The sequence below is a fragment of the Monodon monoceros genome, unplaced genomic scaffold (assembly GCF_005190385.1).
Source record: "Monodon monoceros isolate NGI ecotype Baffin Bay Population unplaced genomic scaffold, NGI_Narwhal_1 Super_Scaffold_6, whole genome shotgun sequence".
Lineage (NCBI taxonomy): Eukaryota > Metazoa > Chordata > Mammalia > Artiodactyla > Monodontidae > Monodon > Monodon monoceros.
In genome coordinates, this window is record NW_021703783.1 from 16,162,664 (window position 1) to 16,176,980 (window position 14,317).

At 36.6% G+C, this 14,317-nt stretch overlaps 1 protein-coding gene across 1 annotated transcript in view; it reads left to right on the forward strand.

Annotated features, from left to right (window-relative positions):
- Positions 1-14,317, forward strand: part of PDE3A (phosphodiesterase 3A) — a 307,539-nt gene that overhangs the window by 270,943 nt on the left and 22,279 nt on the right. Inside the window, exons 7-10 of the mRNA XM_029205257.1 lie at positions 2,952-3,037; positions 5,988-6,142; positions 8,053-8,190; positions 13,645-13,756. Coding sequence (XP_029061090.1) covers positions 2,952-3,037; positions 5,988-6,142; positions 8,053-8,190; positions 13,645-13,756 — 491 coding nt within the window. The remainder of the gene's footprint in view (positions 1-2,951; positions 3,038-5,987; positions 6,143-8,052; positions 8,191-13,644; positions 13,757-14,317) is intronic.

Here is a 14,317-nt window from a genome sequence, read left to right on the forward strand (position 1 = left end):
ATTTGATATTTTGTTGGGATATTTTTTACTTGTTCTCCAGGGAGGATTTTATATTGATTTTAAAGGTACTTCTTTTTATCTTAAGTTTACAATTCCCATTTTAACGCTTTAAAAATATGCAGATAACACATGGCACATTATGGCTGGACTCAAATGGATCTCTGAATACATTGAAGCAATTGCTTGTACTGCTCTGTCCTATTGAAACTGAATGACAGAGTATTGTCTCTTACAGGGGGTAAGAAAAAAGAGCCTAGCGTGATAAGACTATTTTGCCCACACGGTCACTAAGAAACAAATACCTCCTCTTACTGATTAACATATTATTGTCCTTCAGTAATAGCTTTATCTTGAATAACTGATCTTAAAGCATTACAATCTTTTTTTTAAGTAGAGAAGAGTTGAGTGTTTTAAAACTAAGTTATAATCGTGAGAGTGCCTTGAATAAAATGATATTTTTCCCCCTAAGGTTAATGAGGATAGCTGTTTGAATAAATTAGTTACATGTTAGTCTTCTAATATCAAATGTTGGGTCACAGACCCAGACTTGATCAATGAATTCAGGTTTAAGCCTCACAAATTTCATTTTCTGATCGTTTGTTCAGAAATTCTATGTTAAATGATTATTTCTTCTTATAATCTTTATTTTTCCTTCCTTTCTCTTTACAAATAGTTTCAAAGGGAAAATCACTTATGTTTGTTTGGCCAGGACCAGAGTGAAAAGTTATTCCACCATCCAAAAGTTATTCTGCTGCCTTCTATATAATAGCATTTTTAATAAAATAATTTCTGCGGGATGTTAATCCCATCTTTTATCCCCCCCCCAAAAAAAGTATGCTCTGTGGTAAAACAGGCCTATCATATTTTCCTCTTAGTGATTCACAACACACCTCACTTTATTTAAAGCTCTGAGAAGTCCTGCAAAAGGAAAACCTCTTGAGTTTTGTTTCATCTGGTGATTTCTGACTTTATTTGACCACAGAACCAATTTCTTTAGGTTAACACCCAATAATTGCCCCTAGAGCTAGTGTTTGGTGGAACACCCTCAAGAAACACTTTTTTTTGTGGTGTGCCTCCCGAGCCAAGATGAAGCCTCAGGGAGTCACCGGCATCAAGGACATCTGCTTCCAGCACTTTGTTTCTAGGGAGACGCTCCCGCTGTGAGCTCCAGACTTGTGAGAAATAAATCGCCTAAAAAAAGAACAGAGAGGTTCAGAAAAGATGTACCGCTCACTTAGCTTTTCTCACCACAGTCTATTTTTTTGTATTCTTAGCAGAAAGAATGTAATAGGATTTTTATAAAAGAGGTTTTGGAGAAAAACAAGGGAATTTCATTGTCTACTTGTTCAGTAATGTTTATAATTCCAGTAGTGTGTGTTTTATTTGTTTGGGCTTTATAAATCTATAATTCAAACCATGTTTTATTATTGCCTTCAAGGCAGCCACCCATGTAGGCACAGAGAGCTCCAGAAACACATGACTAATTATTATGGTTTCCCCCACTGAACTTGAAGGATTTGGCATTGAATCCCAGTCTCTTGGCTGCTGTAATGTCTATGCAACAAGCTGGTTTTTTTGGCAAAAGAGGTAGTCTATTTGAACTACTCATTTAAACGTTCCTTTTAAGTATTATCTTGCAAAGAAAAATCTTCAAACTAATAAACTCTACTTTTACCAAGTTTCATCCAAACATGTAAGCCCATCATTTACAACTATGGGCTTTTTCCTTGGGTTCTGTCATTTTCTCTTGAGTCCCTAAATCAGGCTGATAGGATTTCATAATTAGAAATATTTTGTGTGTGATGCATTCTGCTTACATTCAAGGCTTGAAAAATAAATTTGCTTTGGATGAAAATGCTCTAACCGGGAAAGGCTTATCTCTACTACATATATAAACACAATTCAGGGGGAAAAGGTGATGAGATATTTAATATATTAACTTATAACATATCACTCTTCTCTTTTCCTTTTACAGTGAGTAACCTGTGGCTGAATAACAAATAAACAAAAACTCTCTGAGACCCTTTCTAATATTAGGCAGAATGAAAGAACCCAGAAGCGAAAAACAGAATTAAAATCTAATCATAAAGTCTCTAAATAAGATAAGTGAGAGAGGAAACTTGCCAGGCCATTCGTGGGGTTACTTTGTAATTTATTAAACAGTCAAAACTGTTGAGAAAGGAAAAGTATCCTACATCCTCCACTGTTAAAGAACCCTGCCCACTTCTCTAGTACCTTCATTTTTCTCCATTACCCACAGGGCACTCCCTTGGCCTGTTTTTCTCAACTAGCAACCTTTGTGGTCAGTTTTACATCCACTCTTCATCAAAATGTACGTCTACTTTATTCATTTCCTTAGAGCCTTAACAGGGGAACTGATCAATCTGAAAAAATAATTTTTATTTTGTGGCAAAAATAAAATTAATCTACCATTATTCTATTTTCATGTATGCAATCTATTCTTAAAGGGCTCTTTGGACATAAAATCTCATAAGCCATAGAAATAAATCTAATAATGAGGCTTTTAAGCAGACACAAAGGGATTCCATTGGGAAAGATATTTTTGACCAAATACGCATCGGCACCTCCAAAATCACTACTGTAAATAGGTAGCAGACTATTCCAGGATTCTCTAAATAATGTAAAACAAAATATTGCCAGTAGTTTCACCTCAGGTATGGTCTAGGTCACGGAGGAGCATGAGAGTTGAACAGAGTTTTTGATCCTTTGTATTGACACAGCACACTCTCCTCCCCACACACACACAAAAAAACCAGCATCCTACATATCAACATCCATGTATAAAACAAAATGACTTCTTTCCATCAAACGAATAAGTAGAATGTAGAAATATTTGATTATTGTTACTTATCTAAACGTATGCGTACATGGTGTGTCTATGATTTTCTGAAAAGAAAGGACCTACTTACAGCTGTTCCATTATTTCTCAGCTGTGGCAGACCATATTCCCAAGGGACTCCTGCTGATGGGCCCCTGGAGAGGAGTGGGGCAGCCATTCGGACACCAAACAGAACTGGTAATTCTTTATTGGATTCTGTTCCTCAAATTGGAAATTGCTTTACTTGATTTTTTTTCTGATCAAAAAGGTAACATATGTTTTTGATTTTTTAGATTACAAATTTAAAAAGACAATGAAGGAAATCAAAATCGTCCATAATCCTAGTACCTAGAGTTAATCATAGGTTAAATTTTGATGCAAAGCTGTCCAAAATGTTTCTATACATCTACACACAAATGACTATATTTTTGAAATGAGAGGCCTTTTTATATAATGTATAGAACTCTACAGAAATGTTATTTTATCTTGGATATTGGAGGGTCATCTATTTTAGGGTACTCTGTGGAGATCTCCATTGCACACCCTGAGAAATGACCCTGCTTTGATCACTGTAAACTTAGGGAAGAAAACATACTTTTTCCTTGAGGCAGTATTACACAGAGGTTCAGAAAAATAGGCATTGGAGCCTGGTTTATATCCTGATTCAACTTCTGACTCACCTGTAATCTCTGTTTCTCGGTTCCTTCATCTGTAGAATGGACATAAAAACGGTACCTACCAAACAGGATTATTGTGAGAATTAAATTACTAAAGCACTTATTATAGTATCTGGGTCACTGTAAGTAGTGTTTGCTGCCATACTTACTGTAATAATTATTATTTTATTTTTATTGATGCAATCCTAGGGACTTGCTATCAAAACCAAGTTTGCTGAAAGCTTGCAAGGTAGAAAAAAATGGCTTTCATGAACTTTAGACTTTAGGATAATAGAGTGACCTAAGAATGTTTCTTAATTATCTGCTCCAGAATTTCTTGATAGGTACTCAATAAATATTAATTATTTGCCCACGAGAATGGTGTGCTGTGGCAATGGACAAAGGTCCAGGGACATAGGCAAGGAAAAATCAAAAAGAGAGTTCTGTGTTCTGAGAGTTACCTGATATTGTAGACTTATCTGATATTGTAGCTCTCTGAGGTGAGAATATTCCCTTCTCCATGTCCCTCATCTCTCACTCTATTGAGGCTGATAGAATAAGGGGAGTGTTTCCTTATCACCTTTGGTCTCCTGCAGAGCTGTGGCCTTTGAGTGTGCTTCTTCATTTTGCTGCAAATTCTGGGATTGAAACTTGTCAGTTACACTTTCAGACTGTGTCTGATTCTAACCTAGAAAGCTGTTGCATGAGAAAGATGGGAGAAGGATGGGTCCTTGGAAATGTCCTACAAAATACTCCTGATTGGAACAGGCTACATAACAAAAGCCATTATTCACCAGCAATATGAGGACATATGACAAACCTAGACTATCCAAAGCAATCTTGAAGAAGGAGAACAAAGTTAGAGGATATATGTCTCCTGACTTCAAGACTTAAACCACAGTAATGGACAAAGTGTAGTGCTGGCATAAGTGTAGTGCTGGCAAATAGAATCAAATGGAATAGAGTAGAAAGCCCCACATTAGACCCACACGTACACAGTCATTGAACTTCCAACAAAGATCCAATTTTCCAATCTAGTAGGGTTGGAAAAAAATGAATCTCACTCCCTACTTCACACCATATGAAACATTATTCTGAGATAGAGCACAGACCTAACTAAGAGCTAAAGCAATAAAACCTCTGAAAAAAAACACAGGCAGATATCTTTGTGATTTAGGGAAAGGCAAAGATTTTGTAGGCCATGGAAAGCAATAAACAGGAGAGAATAAAAAGCTAGGCTTCATCAGGAGTATAGGAACTCAGGTCAGACTACATGAGTTCGATTCTGGTGACAGAATTTACCAGCTGTGTGCTCCTGGGCAATTTACTTAGCCTTTCTGTGCCTCAGTTTCCTGTCTGCAGAGTGAGGATAATAGTAACACAATGAAGCCTGCCTCAGGATTGTTAAGAGGATTCAACGTGTTAGTGCAAATAAAGTGCTTTCCGTAGTATCTGGCGCATAGCAAGCACTCCATAAACTTCATTCAGGCGCTTTATTCAGCTAAGAGAAGCTTCCTGAGGTCTTTACCCCAGAAGCATGTTCTTCAGACACTCGGTGTTTACCTGATTGACCCTTTGGTTAGCACAGTTCAGTGCTGAGTGCAGTGGAAGATACGTGGAGAGGGGCAGAGACGGAAGAGAGCACAGATCCCTAGGAATCGAGATTGGATACATAGGACCTGCCATGCTCTTTAGCACATGCTATGGCTGGTATGTTCTACAGACCACTTTGTTCTTGGGTGTCAGCTCAATTTCTCCCACCCATGTGCCCATTCTCGAGGTAAGGTTCTAGTCAGCTACTAGGTGGTTTAGTGTGTTGGGGCATGGATAAAGGAAAAAGAAATATAAAGTCATAGGATTTTATATGATACACATGAAGTCATTTACAAAACAGAAACAGACTCACAGATATAGAAAACAAACTTATGGTTACCAAAGGGGGAACCATAAGTTACCAAAGTGGGGAGGGATAAATTAGGAGTTTAGGATTAGCAGATATAAACTACTATATATAAGATGGATAAACAACAAGGTTTTACTGTATAGCACGGGGAACTATATTCAATATCCTGTAATAAACCATAATGGAAAAGAATTTGAAAAAGAAAATGTCTACACGTCTAACCAAATCACTTTGCTGTACACCAGAAACTAACACAGCATTATAAATCAACTATACTTCAATTAAAAAAAAAGGTGTAACTTGAAAGTCAAAGGATTTTTAAAAGGTCGGAACTACTGATCTGAGCGTTATTATTGAGGAATTATTGAATGTCCTATAAATCACAGATCATAACTCCATCTATTTTACAGTGTTTAAAAAATGTGTGCTTTTTCCCGCCCTATAATCCTATATTCTTGGTGTGTAAGCTCATGAAAGCAGTATTTCCATAAACACTATATCGATCATGTGCATTTTAGGAATATTCACTTAAATGGGACCCCTTTTTCCTTTGCAGCTTTCATAATAGGCTGTTCTCTTTTAATTGCAGATGACATCACTCAAGTTACCTCTGATTATGAAACCAATAACAACAGTGATAGCAGTGATATTGTACAGAACGAAGATGAGACTGAATGCCCCAGAGAGCCCCTGAGGAAGACATCAGCTTGCAGCACCTATACTCCTGAGGCCATGATATTCCTGGTAGCCCCCCATCGCTTAACTCATTCATTTACTTGAGAAATTGGTTTCTATGACAGGAATTGGCTTAGAAATAGATCCCTGAATCATTAGGTTTGAAGATCTGTGTCACTTGGGTTATACATGTATTATAGCCCTCCCTATATGTATCAACACAGTTTTTCTCTATCCGAGTCTTACTGGTATCTTAACGGTCCTATTATTTAGTGATTAAAAACAGAAGTATTCATCTCCACAACTGATTACAGATATTTCCTAATCCAATCTAAAAATGTAAATGTGCATAGGAAAATGAATTCTTTCAATCAGTAAAATAATATTTTATAAATATCAAGCAGTCAAAATGAAATATATTAGTTATCGTAGGGCTTCTGTTGGTTCTTCTCTAGTACCTCCTTGATTTAGAAAGTGAGCCAATATTTATTTTCCTTGTTAAATTAAACCAGGTTTACATTGACACTTGCTACCCATTAAAACACCTTTTAATGATGATGTATTTTGTGTGTTTAAAAAGATCCACTTAAAGAGGATAAAAGCATACATTTGAGTCTGGTTAGTTTGGGGGAGGCAGCAATGGTAGAAAATAGTTGACTGTCATGTGATTATCAATTGCTGCTCTTATCATTTTTCTTTTACCTGATTTACCATTTATACTTTTAAATCAAAGAGATTCTCAGATAAAATAACGTATATGGGGCTTCCCTGGTGGCGCAGTGGTTGAGAGTCCGCCTGCCGATGCAGGGGACACGGGTTCGTGCCCCGGTCCGGGAAGGTCCCACATGCCGCGGAGCGGCTGGGCCCGTGAGCCATGGCCGCTGAGCCTGCGCGTCCGGAGCCTGTGCTCCGCAACAGGAGAGGCCACAACAGTGAGAGGCCCGCGTACCGAAAAAATAAATAAATAAATAAATAAAATAACGTATATGTCTCCTTATCCTCATTATTTTCTATTTTTTTGGTAAATAAACTCTTAAGAATGTCTTCATTTCGGACCAGTTATAAAAATGTTTTCTCATATATACAGTGTGTGCTTTTTGGAAACCATGGATCACATGAATTAAATTAAAATCCCTGAAAATTGTAGTAATTGTAACTCTACAGGATTAATGCTGATTTTGAAGCAGTAATATAAATTGGACCAATTAGAGTAGGGGTGATTTACTCCCCCTCCCCACTCGTGTTTCTTTTTTTTTTAAATTAATTTATTTATTTTTGCTGTGTTGCGTCTTCATTTCTGTGCCAGGGCTTTCCCTAGTTGCGGCGAGAGGGGCCCACTCTTCATTGCGGTGCACGGGCTTCTCACTATCGCGGCCTCTCTTGTTGCGGAGCACAGGCTCCAGATGCGTAGGCTCAGTAGTTGTGGCTCACGGGCCTAGTTGCTCCGCGGCATGTGGGATCATCCCAGACCAGGGCTCGAACCCGTGTTCCCTGCATTAGCAGATTCTCAACCACTGCGCCACCAGGGAAGCCCCTCATGTTTCTTTTGAGAGTTCAATATAAGCCAGGAATCCTCATCTCAGAAAAATTTACATAAAAATATAGAGCTAAGTTTGCATACAATTTCAGTGTTCTGAAGTACTTGAATCTTTATTTAAGAACTCCACAGAAGACTAAAAAGCAGTTATGTTAATTTATGAAAGAAACATCTAATTTTTCTATAGCGTGTATGAACCAGGAATAGGCAGGCACTTAATAATGTAAAATTCATGGTCTGAAACAGCATTAAGACCTTTTCTCCTTACCTTGGGGGTCGATGTTTTGTTCATTTTGATTTTTTTTTTTCTGAAGACCACTCATTCACCCTAAAGTCATTTATTTCAAGTAAACTCCATTGTTGAATTGAATTTACCAAAGAAGGAGGAAATTGCTTTGTAGAAAAACTGCACGCTGTTAAAATATTTTTATCTTCACTACAGGACAAACCAATTCTTGCTCCTGAACCTCTTGTCATGGATAACTTGGACTCAATTATGGAGCAGCTAAATACTTGGAATTTTCCAATTTTTGATTTGGTGGAGAAAATAGGAAGAAAGTGTGGCCGTATTCTTAGTCAGGTAAGAAATGCATTCATACATATGACTATAAATGTAAAAAAAAAATTCCTTGTTTGTTTAAATCTCTGTACGTACTTAACATCAGTGGTGAATATTAGGTGGAGAAAGGAAATTTCAGTACCCAACATTCTGTAGATTCCTTGCTGGTGGGATGAAAAAAAAAAATTAGAACTTCAAGTGAGTAGAATATCATGTTCTGCAATTAAAATATTATGTATTTTCTAAGACAAAATGGAGGGGGCAGGGATACACAAGCAAGATAGAGAAGTGATCTAAATTCATAGAATTCAGCAAAAGAAAAGCTGACCCAAGCCCTCACAAGAAGAAAGCTGCCAATTTATAAACACTAATTTATTGTCTGTGATTATTTCCAATGACTATTTTTTTTAACTTTTGAATAGTATAGTGCTTACGCCTTATCAAAAATAAGATATTATGCAGTAGTATGTTTCCTCCAGTGCTGTGAGAAACACATTAGAGTTCTTTGTATTTTAATATGGAAAACACCTTTAGGTATCACAAGAAATATAGAATACGAACTATTACTGCATAACGAGCCTTTTTTTTCCTTAAGTATTTTTTCCTTAAGCTCAGCTACTTTCAACGTTTCCCAAATAAAGAAACGTTTTGTTTCTCTGAAGGAGAAAGAAAACATACAGAAATTAAGAATTTGAACACGTTTGTTCTCAATAAATAAAACGAAACAAAATGGATTTGCTCTATTATTGAGCTCGTATCAAAACTCTTAATTAATGGGGATGATGGAATAATATTTATCAGCTTATCTTAAAATATTTTAGGTGAGTTCTTACAGATTGAAGAAATATCACAGCAAAGATACTAAAGACTATCAGGTTTGTTAATATCAGATTTAGGTGAGAATTCAGGACCCACATTTACTGGAGCCTCTAACCCTTCCCTGCAAAACACCAGAAAAGAAATCACTTGTTGGACTGATTTCTACTCCATGCAATGAAGACAGGCTTTCTTCAGATCTCGGAGCAAGTATGAGTGTAGAACTTTGGGGTGAGGGTTCCTGATCCGTGAAGGTTTGAAGGAAGAAGATAGAGCGGGCTTTTCCCTTGCTCTTCAGTTCCTCAAACATGAAGTGCTAGGCTAGTCTCCAAGAAGAGAAATGTGTCCCTGCCTTAAAGGAACTCCCATTCCAACAGGGAAATTAGATATGTGTCAAAATAATGACTTGCTACCTACAGAAGAAGTACGCTCAAATGACAGATGGCTTGTGAAGCTCAAAATAATTACAGTTTCCATAACATGTGGTTGTTGCCTCTACTGGACTCTGTTCTCACCATGACACGTTGAGAACCAGAGTGGCAGCCCTTGCACTTTGACTAAGAGATACTACCCCTTTCTTTTTTTTGTTAAAACATTTTTTTTATTAATGTAACATTTGTTTATGATATTATACAAGTTTCATGTGCACATTGTATTTCTTCTTTGGTAGATCCTACCATGTGCTCACCATCAAAAATGTAGCTTCCATCTGTCACCGCACAGTTGACCCTCTTTACCTTTTTGCCCTCTCCCATCACTACTCTGTTCTCTATGTCGACATGTTTGTTTTTTTGTGGTTTGTTCATTCATTTTGTTTGTTTGTGATATTCCACATATAAGTAAAATCATTTTATGGTATTTGTCTTTCTCTTTCTGACTTATTTCACTTGGCAAAATATCCTCAAGGTCCATGTATGTTTTTGAAAATTAATAGTCCCATTTTTCTTCTCTTTCTTTCTCCTCAATGCTGAGCAGCATCTTCAGCATCTTTTATGCTCGCTGATCTTGAGGGCATGTTTAAGGGTAGCTGTTTTATCCAGTCCACCTCTGCCTCACGCCTTGGGGCTTTTCCAGGGAGGTTTTGTATCCTACTCTCTGAAACTCATTGCATACCAGAACTCTGAGGGAGTGCTTTTACCTGGAAATATGCCGGTAATGGTGCCACAAGGAGATGTGGCAGTGGGCCAGGAAGTCTTCTTTCTCTTCTACTGGAGAGTGTGTTCCCTGGGGTGGAGAGAAAAATCTCACATTGTTTTGTTGATGTATGTGTCACAGACTTCCCAAAACTTTACAACTTAATCTTCAGAGCAACTTGGATGCAGGTATTTCTTTAAATCTCTAGTTGATAGAAGAAAAAACTGAGACTTAAAATATACTGTTCATCTAAAGTCATATTGGACACAGGATTTGATATATCTGTATATCAGAAGTTCAGGCTTTTTACCTTCATTTCAAATCCTTTTCAGCCCCTCATAAAATGCATTTATTTATTATATTTTCAAACTCTCAGAATGGTGAGTCTGAGAAAGTAGAAAGTGGTTATTATAGCAGTTGGTTTTACAGAACAAGTGACTGTACCAAATAACATTGCAGGTACCTAACCCCCTTGGAGTTCTGTGAATGGGGATTGTGGGGCGGGAGGGTGCAACTTAACCAGTTTTGCCACAAAATGTTTTCTAAAAGTTGTGAATACAAGTAGACAATAGAAAGATTAGATATAATTAACAATTAGATTTTTTGTATCTTTTTTTCCAGTTATCTTTCAAAACTAAATACATAACTGTACGGTCCTTACTATGTCACTGTTTATTTTTCCAAAATACAAAACACTGAACTTTGAGAAAAGACAACTTTATTTGCCTTGCTGTGGGTTTTTTTTCTTTGATTTGGGTTTATAAGCACAAAAAACATGAAATTTTCACTGTGTAAAGGCATATTTTTTTGTACTTTAGTGAGACTTCAGGACAGCTGAAATGAATTAACTTGAACATTCCAAGAAATCACCTTTTGGCTGAGACTACACAGAGAAAGTCTCACTTCAAAAGACTTTTCAAGAGACATATGTGCAATGGAAATGATTTCCCAGCCTTAACATACTGCCTACCTTTTTGATGATTATCATGTTTATTTTAACAAATTTAAAAGGACATCATTCAGATTTTGGAAGAGTATTTACCTTTTTTGGTTACCAGTATTTACCCAGTTAACAGTGACTTTTCTTTATTCACGAGTTTGGATCATTGGCCGTTGATTTTTAACAGCTTCTTGGTGAAAATTCTCCTATTTTAAAATCATACTCTAAAATATCTTGTCTTAATTTTTCAATTCATCTTTCAAATGTTTTAAGAGAATAATAGGAAACTTTAGTCATTTGCAATCCTAACAGTATTGCTTTTCAAATAATGGTGGTAGAATTTGGAGCAGTTAAGAGCACACCGCTTGAATTCTGGTCTGATAATGTGTCAACTGTGTGATCTTTTACAAGTCATTCGACTTCTCTGTGCCTTAGTGTCTTCTGATTTCAAATGTTAGTAATTAACAGTATCTATCTCATAAGATGCTCTTTGGATGAATTAATATAAATAATTAATATATGTAAACTACTTAGAGCAGGCATCACACATATTAATGCCATATGTATATACACATACATATATGTCAACAGATGCAGCTGCTGTTATTGTTATAAATAATTTTTATTGACGTAACATGCATAGTTAAATCCACTGGGTATTTATAAACAAGAACTCAAATATAGTTTAAAGCAATAGTATGCAGAAGATAACTAAAAGAAGAACTAGCTTGAAATATGACAGAAACCACAAACTTAACTTTGTTACATTTTTAAAGAGAGGAGGTGGAGATTTTATGTAACACAGAAAAAGGGGAAAAATTAAATATACTTGCCATTCAGAGTGAAAAAAGCACGTATACTATACGTACTCTGTTCCCAATGGGCAGCCACAGTGCTCCTTTTAGAACTTAAGTTAAATAAATTAAGACACTTCCCTGCTCCAATCTCTTCAAAGGCTCCATACTTCACTCAGTGTAAAAGTCCTCATAATGATCAATCTGGCTGTCAAACAGCAAGATCACAACCCACACAGTACCACTCTACAGTTACTAACTTAAATTTTACTCCTGTCCTCATTCACTCTGTTTTAGCCATGTTGGCCTTCTTGCTCTTTCTTGAGTATAGCAAACATACCTCGGAGCTTTTGCTCTGTCTTTTTCCTCTGCTTAGAAAACTCTTTCCTCAGATATCCCTGTACCTCACTCTGCATCTCCTTCAATTATTTGCTCAAAGTCACCTGAATGTGCCTCTTCTAACCACCATATTTAAAACAGCAATTGCCATGTCCTCCCTTGCACTCTGAACCTCCATCCCTGCTTCCCTTTTTCTCTTTTCATATAATATCACTTTCAGTCACAGTGTATACCTTACTAATTATGTCTATGGTTTACTGCCCTACCCTGCTAGACCATAAGCTCTTTTAAGGAAAACTTCGTTGTTTTGTTCATCTATATATATGCCTTGTAGATGGAAAATTGTCTTAGAGTAGGCACTCAAAAGACATATGCTGAATGAGTAAATCACTTTTTTAGTTATATATACCTGTGTATATATGTACACAAATACATACATAATATATGTAACTGATGAACATTAAGTATCTAATTAAAAAATATTAGTGAATTTGAACAGATTTAAAGTCAATAACAAAAAATAGAAAAGTAACCGTGAAGTATTATATCAAAGATTTAGAAGAAATATTTCAAGAGAATTTTAAGAAGGAATGCAAATAACAAAAAGGATGAATATTTCTTTCTTAAGAGTCTCCTGAATTATAACCAGTACTGTGCCTTTGTGACATAAAGTGAGGCCACTTTAAATGGTGCTGTACTCCATTCTGCCATGTGAATAACCGTTTCTCTCCCCATTACCTTCTTCTGTGCCTTTTTCATGTTTTTCTTTCTCCCTCATTTGCATATCAAATACGCCAATTACATCCAGAGCTATTTACTTGATTTGAATCTCCAGAGCTATGAAAGTAATTGGAAGGAGAATAGATATTCAAAGGAGAAAGAAGACAATTGAGGAAAAGTAGTTTAAACATTTTTATTCATAGTGGATTAGAAATCTTTCTTCTCTATGTATTTCAACCAAGGCAACCTTTTCTCTCTCATAATTCTGTCCTCTTATTCTTCACTAAGGCACAACTCTGAATCCTTTATCCTCTAGAAAGCTTTTTTTTTTTTAATTTATAAAATTAATCCGAATTAAAGCTTTCTCTCCTTCTTTATTTAGCACTTATATATTATACAATTAGCAGTTTACTCAGTATTATTCTCTTATTACTGATATCACATGCAATTTAGTACCTTGGTATGTTTCTAGAGTGTATACTGGATTTTTTGGTTGGCTGTTTCTTGGGTTTTATGTCTCTACCTTTAAAAATAGATTATATACCCCTTATCAGGGATTACAAGGGCTAGGACATGGAGGTCTTCAATATCTATTTATTGTTCCCAGTAAGTGTCTCTACGGGCAGTACATTAATATGGTTGATGGAATGTATACTTTTTTCTCCATTTTTCTCTTTACATCTAATACACATTGAGGGATGTTTTGTAAGGCTTTGTCTTTTTCTTTCACAGGTATCATACAGACTTTTTGAAGACATGGGCCTCTTTGAAGCTTTTAAAATTCCAGTTAGGGAATTTATGAATTATTTTCATGCTTTGGAGATTGGCTACAGGGAAATTCCTTGTAAGTATAAGAATTAATACTTTTAAAATCCATTGAATTTGTTATGGGTAATGGGATATTGAATTATTAGCTACTAGCACAGAATTACACATTGAAAATACCCTGTATGGCCACATGGTATAGTGATTAGGAGATAATAGTTTATGTTAGAATTCTGATCCCTTTACATATCAGCTGTTGGAGACCCTGGGTTTTACTTAATCTCAATGTGCCTCATTTTTTTTTTTTTTTTTTGCGGTACGCGGGCCTCTCACTGTTGTGGTCTCTCCCGTTGCGGAGCACAGGCTCCGGACGCGCAGGCTCAGCGGCCATGGCTCACGGGCCCAGCCGCTCCGCGGCATGTGGGATCTTCCCGGGCCGGGGCGCGAACCCGTGTCCCCCGCATCGGCAGGCGGACTCTCAACCACTGCGCCACCAGGGAAGCCCTTGCCTCATGTCTTAATCTGTAAAATGGGGATCATAATGGCTGCTTCATAGGATTGTTATGAGGATAAAATGATGTAATTATTCTGAAGGGGTTATAACAGTACCTTGCCCATAGTAACTCCAATTTAATTGTGT